The sequence below is a fragment of the Scyliorhinus torazame genome, chromosome 23 (assembly GCF_047496885.1).
Source record: "Scyliorhinus torazame isolate Kashiwa2021f chromosome 23, sScyTor2.1, whole genome shotgun sequence".
In the NCBI taxonomy this organism is placed as follows: Eukaryota; Metazoa; Chordata; class Chondrichthyes; order Carcharhiniformes; family Scyliorhinidae; genus Scyliorhinus; species Scyliorhinus torazame.
Window position 1 is genome coordinate 31,512,457 of NC_092729.1, and position 12,860 is coordinate 31,525,316.

The following is a 12,860-nucleotide window of genomic DNA, read 5'->3' on the forward strand; positions in this document are numbered from 1 at the left end:
TAGGATCGAGGCCTATTTATCTAGAAGATTTTAGCTTAATAAAAGCATCTCGGTTGCAGTCAGAAGATGTGAGATAAAGTCTTGCAAATCTTAGCAGAAATTAGAGGGGTTTCACCCCTATTTAAAGCTTTGAAGGCTTTTGGTCTAATTAACCTAAATTTCTTATGTTAAAAGTATAAGAATTAGGGCAGTTATTGGGAGGAGGAATATGGAGATGGAGGCGGATATTAATAAAATTAAGGTGGGGGCATAAGATTTTGTTCGTCATGTAGATAATATATTAATGGTACCGGGGACATAAGTTAATGTGGTAGCATAACATAGGCGGATATAAAAGAATAAACTGAGGAGGGTTATTAAAGCTATAGCTGTGGCTGGGATAATTAGGTTCTGTTTTGTTAATTCTTGTAAAATTAATCATTTGGGTATAAAGCCTGATAGGTAAACCACCTAATGAGAGAAGGGTTATTAAGGCAATGACTGATAATAGGGGGGATTTTAAGGAGGAAGAGGAAATGGAGTTAATTTCTGTTGAGTTAAGCATTTTAAATAAGAGGAATGTTGTAAGTGTTATAAATATGTAAATGATCAGATTTAATAGGGTTAAACCAGGTGAATAATGTAGAATTGTAATTATTCAACCTAAGTTGGCGATTGATGAGTAGGCTAGAATTTTTCGCAGTTGTGTTTGGTTAAGACCCCCTCATCCACCCACAATTGTTGATGTTACGCCAAATAAGAGTAGGAGGTTAGGATTTAATAAAGGTGATAGTTGAAGGAGAATAGCGAATGGGGCAAGTTTTTGTCAAGTTGACAGGATAAGGCCTGTAGTTAGATCTAATCCTTGAAGAACTTCTGGTAATCAGAAGTGGAGGGGGGCAAGACCAATCTTTAAGGCTAGTGCTGCTGTTGCTAGTGTGGCGGAGGTTGGATTAATTAATTCAATTAAACTTCATTCTCCTGAAGTTCAAGCGTTTGTGACACTAGCAAACAATAATAAAGCTGAGGCAGTTGCTTGGGTGATGAAGTATTTTGTGGTGGCTTCTACTGCTCGGGGGTGATGTTGACGAATTATAAGGGGAATAATAGCTAGAGTATTAATTTCTAGTCCTATTCAGACTAATAATCAATGGGACCCAATGAATGTTAAAGTGGTCCCGAGCCCTAGGCTTGAAATAATAATGGTTAGTACGGTTGGATTCATTAGTAAAGGAAGGAATTTAACCAACATGGCTGGGGTATGGGCCCAAAAGCTTTAATTAGCTGACTTTACTTAGGAATGGTATAATAGGAAGTACATAGAGTTTTGATCTCTAAGATATGGGTTCAAGCCCTATTTTTCTAGGAGGAAGAGGAAAGATTTTAACTTTCATTATCCACTCTATCAAAGTGGCCCTTTGTTCAGGCACGCTTCCTGATTAGGTTAGGGGGGGTAGACTTGTTGTGGCAAGGGGTAGGGCTATATGTCATAAAATAATTGCTAAGGTTAATGGCAAGAAATTTTTTCATACTAAGTGTATAAGTTGATCATACCGGAATCGGGGGTATGATGCTCGGATTCATAAGAAAAATACGGTGAGTATTGTGGCTTTAATTATTAGGCTAAATGAGGAGATTTGTGGTATGAGGGGATTATAGGAGGTTCCTATAAATAGAATGACGGAAAGGGTATTTATTAGTAAAATGTTTGTATATTCAGCAAGGAAAAATAGAGCAAAGGGTCCCCCTGCATATTCAATATTGAACCCGGAAACTAATTCTGATTCCCCCTCAGTTAAGTCGAATGGTGCTCGGTTGGTTTCTGCGAGTGTTGAAATGTATCATATTAGGGCTAATGGTCATCCTGGAATTAAAAGTCAAATTGTTTCTTGAGCAAGATTAAAGGTATGTAGGGTAACGCCTCCAGCGAAGATGATTATTGAAAGGAGGATTAAGCCCAAGCTAACCTCATAAGAGATAGTTTGTGCTACGGCTCGTAGTGCCCCTATTAGGGCGTATTTCGAATTGGATGCTCATCCGGAGCCTAAGATGGTATATACGGTTAGGCTTGAGATTGCTAGAATAAATAGTAAACCTAAATTAAGGTTAATAATAGAGTGAGGGAGGGGGAGTGGTATTCATATTAAAAGGGCTAGGGCTAGGGCTACTGTTGGGGTAATTAAAAATAGGAAGGGGGAGGATGCTGAGGGGCGAATGGACTCTTTAATAAATAATTTTAACCCATCAGCAATGGGTTGAAGGAGGCCGTAGGGGCCTACAATATTAGGGCCCTTGCGGAATTGCATGTAGCCGAGAATTTTTCGTTCAATTAAGGTAAGGAAGGCTGTAGCAAGGAGAACAGGGATAATATAGGCAAGAGGGTTAATTAAATAGAGTATTGTGGACTGGAGCATAGTTGAGAAGAGGATTTGAACCCCTGAATTAAAGGACTTAGGTATTTTGCACTTACCAGGCTCTGCCACCTCAACAACCCTTTTCTTGGGCAATAGATAATCTTTTCTTATCTATTTTAGTTTGGTTCAATAGATGAAAATGGGGCGTGCCAATAGTATTGGCCCCATTTCTCCGGTCCTTTCGTACTAGGAAAAATAAATTCATAGATAGAAACTGACCTGGATTTCTCTGGTCTGAACTCAGATCACGTAGGACTATTAATCGTTGAACAAACGAACCCTTAATAGCGGTTGCACCATTAGGATGTCCTGATCTAACATCGAGGTCGTAAACCCTTTTGTCGATAGGAACTCTGAAAAAGGATTGCGCTGTTATCCCTAGGGTAACTTGGTTCATTGATCAGGAAATCCTGGGTCATTTTTCGATAAAAATTTTATCGGTTAGAATTGTAATTCTAACTTTTAAGTACTTGAGTACTCAGTCGATAAGGGGGATTTATTTTTCCCCTTGGTCACCCCAACCAAAAATAGTTAAATTAGAAGTATTATATTTTTTGTTTATGTCCTTGGATTATTAATATTTACATAATTAATTTATGTATTTGAAGCTCCATTGGGTCTTCTCGTCTAATGATGTTATACTCGCTTCTGCACGAGTAGATCAATTTCATTGATTAGAAAGTAGAGACAGTTAAACTCTCGTGGTGCCTTTCATACGGGTCTTCATTTAAAAGACAAGTATTACGCTACCTTTGCACGGTCAAAATACCGCGGCCGTTGAACATTGTCACAGGGCAGGCGGGACCTCTTATAGGGGGCAAGAGGCGATGTTTTTGGTAAACAGGCGGAGTTTATGTTTGCCGAGTTCCTTTACTTTCTTTTAATCTTTCCTTAAGACATTCCTGTGTAGGGTTAACGAATGGTAAAATAGGCTTTTCTAGTTAAGAAATAAAATTATGATGGCCTCAGTCTGGGATCGTTTAATTATCAGTGATTTAATTCTTTCTGACATACACTTGTGTCAGGAGAGGTTTATCCTCCTATTACTCATTTTAACAAAAGTTCTTTTATAATCTTATAAAAAAAACCAATAGGGTTAAGGGGGTTTTGAGTAAATATCTAAGTTATGGGTTTTTATAAAACTAGAGCTGTGACGCTTTCTTAATAGGTGGCTGCTTTTAGGCCCACTTAAGAAAAAACCTTAATAACTATGATCATTAACCACCTTAAAAAGTTGTATCTTAATTTAGAAGGGCTGTTCCTCTTCTAAATAACTATTAATTTCTATGTTTAACTTTGATAAGAAAGTTCTTATTTAGTAGAAAGGAAATTAATGCAGAATTAAAGTTCTTTTCTTGGGTAACCAGCTATCACTAAACTCGGTAGGCTTGTCACCACTACCTGGAAGTCTTCCCACTCTTTTGCCACAGAGATGGGTTAGCTCTATTGTGCTGCTTCGAGGTAGCTCGTTTAGTTTCGGGGGGGGGTAGACTTAAGGGGCGTCATTCTCCGACCCCCGCCGGGTCGGAGAATGGCCGTTGGCCGCCGTAAATCCCGCCCCCGCCCCCGCCGAAGTCTCCGCTCCCGGAGATTGGGCGGGGGCGGGAATCTGGCCGCGCCAGTTGGCGGGACCCCCCGCTGGATTTTCCGGCCCGGATGGGCCGAAGTCCCGCCCAGGAATTGCCTGTCCCGCCGACGTAAATCAAACCTGGTATTTACCGGCGGGACCAGGCGGCGTGGGCGGGCTCCGGGGTCCTGGGGGGGGGGGGCGCGGGGCGATCTGACCTCGGGCGGTGCCCCCACGGTGGCCTGGCCCGCGATCGGGGCCCACCGATCCGCGGGCGGGCCTGTGCCGTGGGGGCACTCGTTCCCTTCCGCCTCCGCTACGGCCTCCACCATGGCGGAGGCGGAAGAGACTCTCCCCACTGCGCATGCGCGGGAAACTGACAGCGGCCGCTGACGCTCCCGCGCATGCGCTGGGAAACTGACAGCGGCCGCTGACGCTCCCGCGCATGCGCCGCATTTCCGCGCCAGCTGGCGGGGCAACAAACGCCATTTCCGCCTGCTGGCGGGGCGGAAATCCCTCCGGTGTCGGCCTAGCCCCTCAATGTTGGGGCTCGGCCGCCAAAGATGCGGAGACTTCTGCACCTTTTTGCCGGCGCGATGCCCGTCTGATTGGCGCCGGCTTTGGCGCCAGTCGGCGGGCATCCCGCCGTTGGGGGAGAATTTCGCCCAAGGTCTCTTCGCCTAATTTTTCTAATTAAATCATGATGCAAAAGGTACGAGGGTTAACCTCTGCTTTTTAGTACTTTAATTATTTGTTTCATTTCTTTTTCAGCATTCCCTTGCGGTACATAAGCTATTGCGCTATGGTCCTTGTTCTGTCGCCCATACTTAAGGGTGAAGAATGTTTTAGTTTAAGGTTGTGGTATAAGTGAAATTAATATAGTTAGGATTTAATAATTAATTAGGCTAGCTTTAAGGTTCAAAATGACCCGAATTGCACGGGTATTTCCTCAGTGTAAGGGAGGTGCTTTGCTAGTTTAGCCACAATTTGGTTCCAAGTGCACTTTCCAGTACACTTACCATGTTATGACTTGCCTCCTCTTGTTTAAGTAAGATGTTTTATAAAAAATAAGTGAATTTATTGAGGAGAGTGACGGGCGGTGTGTGTGCGCCCCAGAGCCAATTTCAGAGAAGTACTCTGTCCTCTTACTGCTAAATCCACCTTTAGGTTAGACATCCAACGTAAGCCATCCACCAGTTCGACGGCTGCCACCGAGAAGGTAGGCCTCTCATTTAATAGACTTAGCATCCTGGAGATAATGGATAAAGATTTACTAGCGAGACATTTTCACGCTTCGTGAAGCACATCCAAACCGCCGTAGACCAAACTTTCTCAAACGTTGTGGCGGAACGAGCAGGGCAGACTTTCAAGAGGGAATTGTAGAAAGAGTCCATGCGACCCGTAGATACGAGGTTGGCATGTTTTTTTCTTCAGCCACCATAACACACCACACGTTACGACCAGAGCGGCATCGGTACAACTGCTGATGGGCCGCAGGTTGATAATCTGCCTTAGTTTGGCGTTCCCGAGATTGGCGGGAAAGTGCAAAGGAATCCAGATCTCCAGAGGCAGTATTGAAGCAGGCGGATGCAGGACAGAGGTGTTCAACCGGGAGACACTTTATACGTCTGAACCTGTGGAGACAGTGATACTGGGGATACTAGGAACGATGATGGAATGGACGGGAACGGTATCTTGCATGGCGTAAACACGGGAGGGGACGGTGTGGGAATACCTACAACCGCTGAAGCAGGGAGACAGCGTCAGGACCAATTTCACCATTTTCCAGCCCCGCTTGGCCTGGCGCGATAACCCCCCCCCTCCCCACCCACCCAGTGGCTTGAACACTGAGAACGGACTTAGACGATAAGATATAAGCGCAGAATTAGGCCTGTCGGCCCATCGAGTCTGCTCCGTCATTCAATCATGGCTGATATTTTTCTCAACCCCATTCTCCTGCCTTCTCACCATAACCTCTGATCCCCTTATTAATCATGACCTATCTATGTCTTATAGAAGCTCAGTGAATTGACCTCCACAGCCTTGTGCGGCAAGAATTCCACAGATCCACCACCCTCTGGCTGAAGAAATCCTTCCTCATCTCTGTTTTAAAGGATCGTCCCTTTAGTCGGAGATGGTGTCCTCTGCTTCTAATTGTTCCTACAAGTGGAAACATTCTCTCCACACCCACGCTACCCAGGCCTCACACTGTCCTGTAAGTTTCAATACGCCTCCCCCCCCCCCCCCCCCGCCCCGGCCCCGCCCTCGACTTTCTAAACTCCATTGAGTACAGATCGAGTGTCCTCAACCACTCCTCATATGAGCAGTGGACCTTTGGGGAGACGGACGTTGTAAGCACCACGGAACCACGGGAACGATCCGATCGCTCTCCCCAGGGGGCTTGTGGAATACAATTTGCTCTGCTTAGGGACGGAGGCCCAATTTCTGGTCTCGTTAATTCCCCGAGATAAGAGCCAATTCAGAAGGGAATCGACAGCTCTGGCTGACCCTGGATAGGTCTTGCGGTGCTGTTAGCTGTTGTGATCGGAAATCAGTTACTGTTGACTTCCCTTCCGGGATTAATCATCGACGACGATATCTCAACTTGCACTTGTCAAAGAAGCAACATTGGAGGGGATGGATTCACCTCGTCGGTATATTTTGTCAGACACCAATTTCAAAAGTTTTTCAGAACAGTTCCTCCATTCAATTGTTAATTGATAAAAAGTTCGGATGTAAAAGTGAGAGCAACTTAACTTACCAGTGATGTTCACGTGAATGGTGTTGCTGTAGGGGGTGCTGGGACCAGATGAATCTGTTGTGGTTTTACATTTATACACTCCACTATCGTTCTTTGAAGCATTCATGATGGTATAACTTTCCTCCCCAGTTCTGTCACCCCGATCACTTTTATGCCATATATACTTCTTGGAGCGAGAACGCCTTCCAGCATCGCATGTGAGAACGATTCTGTCACCAGTCAGGAATCTCACCCATGGTGGTTCCATTGTCAGGACCGGTGCTGTGGTCTCACCTGTGGAGGCCAATGGAAAACAAGGAGGACATTTAAGTCTGTCAATCGATAGAAGTGTGTGTTGTCCATTCACTAACGTTCACCACACCGGCCCCAAATAGTGACTTTCGATTCAGACAAGCAACAATCACCGAACACGATGTCTGTTACTTCATTATTGCGCAAATAGAGATGTTAGTCAATCCGGGTCATTGCTGTTAGCACAAGGTGATATGAACTGAGTATTTATCTTCAAAAGGAATGATGAGACTGGGGTCTTACAGTGGTAACTGGATACACACACTAGCATACCTCAAATCCCATCCAATTCACGCGCTGTATCATCTGTTTTGAGTTTAACCCCAAAATGAAGTTTAAAAGCAATTATTCAAAACGATTTATTTAACCAACAGATTGCCAACTGTCTTCTAGTTACGGTGATCAATGTCAAAATAGCCCAGTTGATTAGCACCACTCAAAAACAGGACAGCGTCTGAAGTAATAATAGACATTTATACGTGGGTTTAGTTCATGTGTTATCGTGGCTGAGAACTGGCCCTGGACGGTGGGTGGATGGGTGGCGCAGACGTTAGCACTACTGCCTTACAGTGTCGAGGACCAGGGTTCGATTCTGGCAGGATGACTGCCTGCGTGGGTTTCCTCCCGGTGCTCCCGTTTCCTCCCACAGGTCAGTTGGATTGGCCATGTTCAATTGCCCCTTAGTGTCCAAACATGGACAGGTTAATAGAATTCCTATAGTGCAGAAGGAGGCTATTCGAGTCTGCATCATAGGGATGAAAGTGCACACTACCTAGGCCCACAGCACCACACCATCCCCATAGGCCAATAACCCCCCTGAACAAGAGGACAGTAAGGGGCAATTTATCATGGTCAATCCACCTAACCTGCACCTATTTGGTCTGTGGGAGGAAACCGGAGCACCCGGAGGAAACCCACGCACACACGGGGAGAATGTGCAAACTCCAACCCAACAGTTACTCAAGGCTTGAATTGAACCCTGGACTCCGGCATAAGTGCTAAATCTGCCCTCCCTAACCACAGAGTTACTGCGCCTGAACTTCTACTGTCATTACCTAGGCTGGCCTACATGATGGTCATCACCATGTGGTTGACTCTTACATTGTGGGCTAGGCGCTAAATACATATATTTTTTAAAATGCACCTAAGGTGAGATCCTTAGTGATTTCACACAGATGAAATCAGCGCTAGGCAGAATGATACCTGTGGTAGATTTTCCTGTAATCAATGCGAGGTAGATCAAACTTCACCAAGGGGACAATTCTAATCTAACCGGCAGAATGGATGGGGAATATGAGAGTTCGAGACCCACTTTGCAATCCACCTTTGTTTACTCCCCACAGACTGAGAAACATAGGAAACTGCAGCTCAGCAGCAGGCCAATATAATCCTATTACGCCATTCAATAAGATCATTCCTGATCTATTCGTATCTGATCCTGACTATCCCCACCCTTCCCAGTCCAGCCGATTAACCTTTGAATCCCTTGTCTCGTAAAATAAGTTGCAGATCTCAGCCTTGGATATATTCAATGACGCTGCATCCGCGCCCTTGTCCGAAAGAGAATTTCACAGATTAATGACCCACCTGCGCCAACCATGCTGTCCATCTAACCTGAAACCTTCTGTATTTCCGGGGTCCGTCGCCCTCTATTACCATCCCATTCATGTATTTTTAAAAGTCACTATCGTACCTGCTTCCGTCCCCTTCGGCAGATAGTTCCAGGCACAACTGTGCAAAAACACCTTCCCTCGCTCACCTTTCAAAATGTTGCCCCTTGCACTTTATACCTATGTCCCCTAGTATCTGACTCTTCCACACTTCGAAAAAAACTTCTGACTATCCACGCTGTCCATGCCCCTCATAATTTTGTAGATTTCTACCAGGTCGACCCTCGACCTCCATCATTCCAGTGAGAACAAACTGAGTTTATCCAACCTCATAGCTAATTGGATAGTCAGAGGCTTTTCCCCGGGGTAGAGGGGTCAATTACTAGGGGGCATAGGTTTAAGGTGAGAGGGGCAAGGTTTAGAGTAGATGTACGAGGCAAGTTTTTTACGCAGAGGGTAGTGGGTGCCTGGAACTCGCTGCCGGAGGAGGTGGTGGAAGCAGGGACGATAGGGACATTTAAGAGGCATCTTGACAAATACATGAATAGGATGGGAATAGAGGGATACGGACCCAGGAAGTGTAGAAGATTGTAGTTTAGTCGGGCAGCATGGTCGGCACGGGGCTTGGAGGGCCGAAGGGCCTGTTCCTGTGCTGTACATTTCTTTGTTCTTTGTAATGCCCTCCATACCAGGGAGCGTCCTGGTAAAACTCTTCTATACCTCGCCAAAGCCTCCACGTCCTTCTGGTAGTATGGCGACAGAATTGAAACCTATATTCCAAGCTTGGCCTACTAAGCTTCTATGCGACTGCAGCACGACTTGCCTATGTTTATACTCAGTGTCCCGGCCGTTGAACACAAGCATGCTGTATGCCTTCTTAACTACCTTCTCCACCTGTGTTGCATTTTCCGTGACGTTGGGCCTGTACACCCAGATACATCTGTCTGTCCTAAGGGTTCTACCATTTACTGTTATTTCCCACGGAATTAGACATTCCAAATGCATCACCTCACATATATCCCGATTTAACTCCATCTGTCATCCCTCCCCCAAAACCGATATACACCCTGCTGCTCATCGCTATCCGCAATCCCACCAAACGTTGGGTCTTCCGCAAATTTGCTGATGAGACCAGTTAAATGTTCCTCTAAATCATTTATTTATACTACAAACAGTAAACAACATGCGGAACATCACTCGTCACAGCCCACCATTTAGATGTGCATCTTCCATTGCTACCCTCTGTCTTTTATGACCGAGCCAGTTCTGTATCCACCTGACCAGCTCACCTCTGAACCCGTGCGACTTCACTCCTCTGCGCCAGTCTGCCCTGAGTGACCTTTCCAGAGGCTTTACTAATGTCCATGTAGACAACATCTTCTACCCTCCCTAAACCAATCATCTTCGTCACTTCTCGAAAAACTCGATCAAGTTAGTGAGACATGACTTCCGCTTCACAAAACCATGCTGCCTCTGCTTAACTCGCTTCATAAATGGGAGTGAATCCTGTCTGGAAGAATCCTTTCCAAAAGATTCCCTACCAGACGTGGATGTCACTGGCCCATAATTTCTTGGATTATTCTTGCTGCACCTCTTAAACAAAGGAACAGCATTCGCTATTCTCCAGTCCTCTGGGGACTCATCTGCAGCCAGGGAAAAGTACAAATATTCAGACAAGGCCTCAGAAAGTTTCCTACCTTGCCTCCCTCAGGTTCCTGGGGAGATCCCATCAGGCCGTGGGGACTTACCTACCTGAACGTTTTTCAAGACGCCCAACACCTCCTCCTTTTTGATCTCAGTGTGACCCAGATAATCTCAGAGCTTTGTTGCAAATATATATTTGGTGCACTGAAGCCCGAAGGTAACCTCCCCTCTAAAACTGCCAGGCTGACTTTTTGCTGCAGGCACGCAGCATTGTGATTGGCTCTGAACTGCTGTTAATATTGGCCCACAATGCCACTCAGTTCCAGGGATTGACAACAAATGCTGATGCCATCAATTCCGCCCACATCCTGTCAACGACAAAATCGCACTATCTGATTTGTTCGGTCTCCTCTGGATTTTTGATTGACCTTTCCTGACTATTGCAGCATTACATTTGGAGAATGCTTCATGACACAAGAGAAAGACAGACCTGCAACTCAGAAGCTTCCTGACCACACAAGAGAAAGGAGACGTCTGCACAGCGTCAACTGGTGTTTGCTGATGGGAACTGAACTCACTGACATGACCGCGTCAACTCGAGATGGCTGTTGTACAATCATCAGCAGTAGCTCCAACATAAGCATTTAAAACCGCCTTCAATGCAATTAAAAATGTACCCCAGCACTTGATGGGGACTTTGAATAAATATAACTTGGATATGAATTCAGGTTTTTGAAAAATGCATTAATGGGACGTGAGCAAGCATGTTAATTGGCCATTTCTAATTGTCCATGAGAATATGGAGGTGTACCACCTGTGGTGTTGAGTGCTCTGGTGCACAGATGAGCCAACACAGTTGTATGTGGTACAACTCTATTTTATTTTAACTCTTATAATACAGTTCGTTCTGGATACTCTGCACGTGCTGTCTCCCTGAGTGTGTTTGGTAACAGATCTGTCCTGGTCCTCCTCTGCAGCTAATACTGACCACCGGGGGTCGTGTCTGTGCTTTTATATCTTTCTGTCATTGGTTGTGGTGTTGTGTGTTCTGATTTGTCTGTTGGTGTGTCTATCATGATGTGTGTGTTTGAATATCATGACATCCCCCTTTTCTACAAAGATATGTGCCTACGTGGTTAGAAATATAATTGTGTCGTGAGTGCATCTAAGAGTGTGTGTGTGTGTTGTGTACAGCGTGTGTATATGACGTAACTATTTACATGGGGCGATGTCGGGTGCGTCACACTAACAAGGTTGTACCATAACAAAACTTGGATGCGAGAGAAAAAAAAAACTTGAACATTGGTCTGGTCAGACGATATCTGGAACAATAAACAACAACAGGTTATAATACAGAAGTGTTTGACTTTTTGAACGTATGAACAGCGTTATAAGTTCAGTCTAATGGGTGACCGCCTCAAGAATGGGCTGGTCCTCAAGCCGGTTCAGCTGTGGAGATTTGGGGTCACACTGGTTCACCTTGGACTGTTGGAGGTGATGCTGTTGCCGAAGTCTCTACTTTACCATTTGTTGTACTTCGTGCAGTGCTTGGTTTTTTCATTCGTGCAAATATAACATTCAACATCTTTGTTAGTGGTGCCTTGGCTGTGGTTTTGTTCTGGTGGCGATGGAAGGGGCATGATCCGTGGCATCTCCACGAAGTCATCCTTGTGGAGGATCCGGCGTGTGCGTACGGTTCAGTTGCGAGCGTGGAAGGCGGCGCAAAGCTCGCTGATTGCGCCTACGCACCAATCCATCCGCCCTGCATGCCAGGAACAAGGTGGAGTCTTTTTCTTTTTATGTTTGTGGTGGACGGCATCTTGTAGCCGATGGGTCGTTGCCATCGAAGTAGCACCATCACTAATATCATGCAAGGCGATGACTGTGCCAGATGTGGAAGTTGGCCGAGACCGTGCACGCTGGTTCCGGCCACCTGCTGTGCCGGAAGGGTGACTCCGCAGAGAAACGTCGAAGCATGTCGCCTTGGAGAAAGAATTGTTGCTCGCATCAACGTCTGGCGATGGCGCGAATTGGTGTGTCCATCTTGGACCGCCGGTGCTGGTTGCCACTGCCGACCCAGTGGGACTGCCACGCGATCCATTCCCTGTCGCCGTGGCATCCGCCGTCACCCTGAGCGTGCCATCACCGAGGCCGCGACACCGCCCGTCCGGAGCAAGGCCTGGCGTGCGCAAATCAGAGTCGGCGCTTGGCTGCTCCCCATCTGGAGTCCGGTCTGCCTTCCGTCGATGCCCCCTGTCCGGAGTCCCAACAGGTTCACTGGAGGCAGCCGAGATTCCCTGAAGCTGCACTTCTGGAGTCGGAACATGCAGGAATGCACCAACCAGTGGAGAGGGTCGAGCCATCGAGGGTGGAAGCAGTGCGCCGCCACCGCAGTCGTCAGTGGTCCCACCGTGATCGTCGAGTGCCTCGGTACGCACTAGGCGAGGTCTGTCACCTTGCACCTTTTGCATGGGAAGTGGGATGCTGTCGTCACTCGTCTCACATCCCGTGGATAGATCCTCATTAGCAGCTTGCTGTTCACTAGGGTTGGGTAAATTGTCAGAGTTTTCATCTGGTGGTGCACACCATGTCGG

The 12,860-nt window shown here is 46.2% G+C and overlaps 1 protein-coding gene and 1 long non-coding RNA gene across 4 annotated transcripts in view; one reads left to right on the forward strand and one right to left on the reverse strand.

Moving 5' to 3' along the window:
• The window catches only part of LOC140399577 (uncharacterized), a 133,612-nt gene that overhangs the window by 77,040 nt on the left and 43,712 nt on the right, over positions 1 to 12,860 (forward strand). The window lies entirely within an intron of this gene.
• Positions 1 to 12,860, reverse strand: part of LOC140399576 (Fc receptor-like protein 5) — a 105,598-nt gene that overhangs the window by 63,268 nt on the left and 29,470 nt on the right. For all 3 annotated transcript variants that reach the window (XM_072489114.1, XM_072489115.1, XM_072489116.1), the window contains one exon: positions 6,722 to 6,994. In XM_072489114.1, the coding sequence (XP_072345215.1) occupies positions 6,722 to 6,994 (273 nt within the window). The remainder of the gene's footprint in view (positions 1 to 6,721; positions 6,995 to 12,860) is intronic.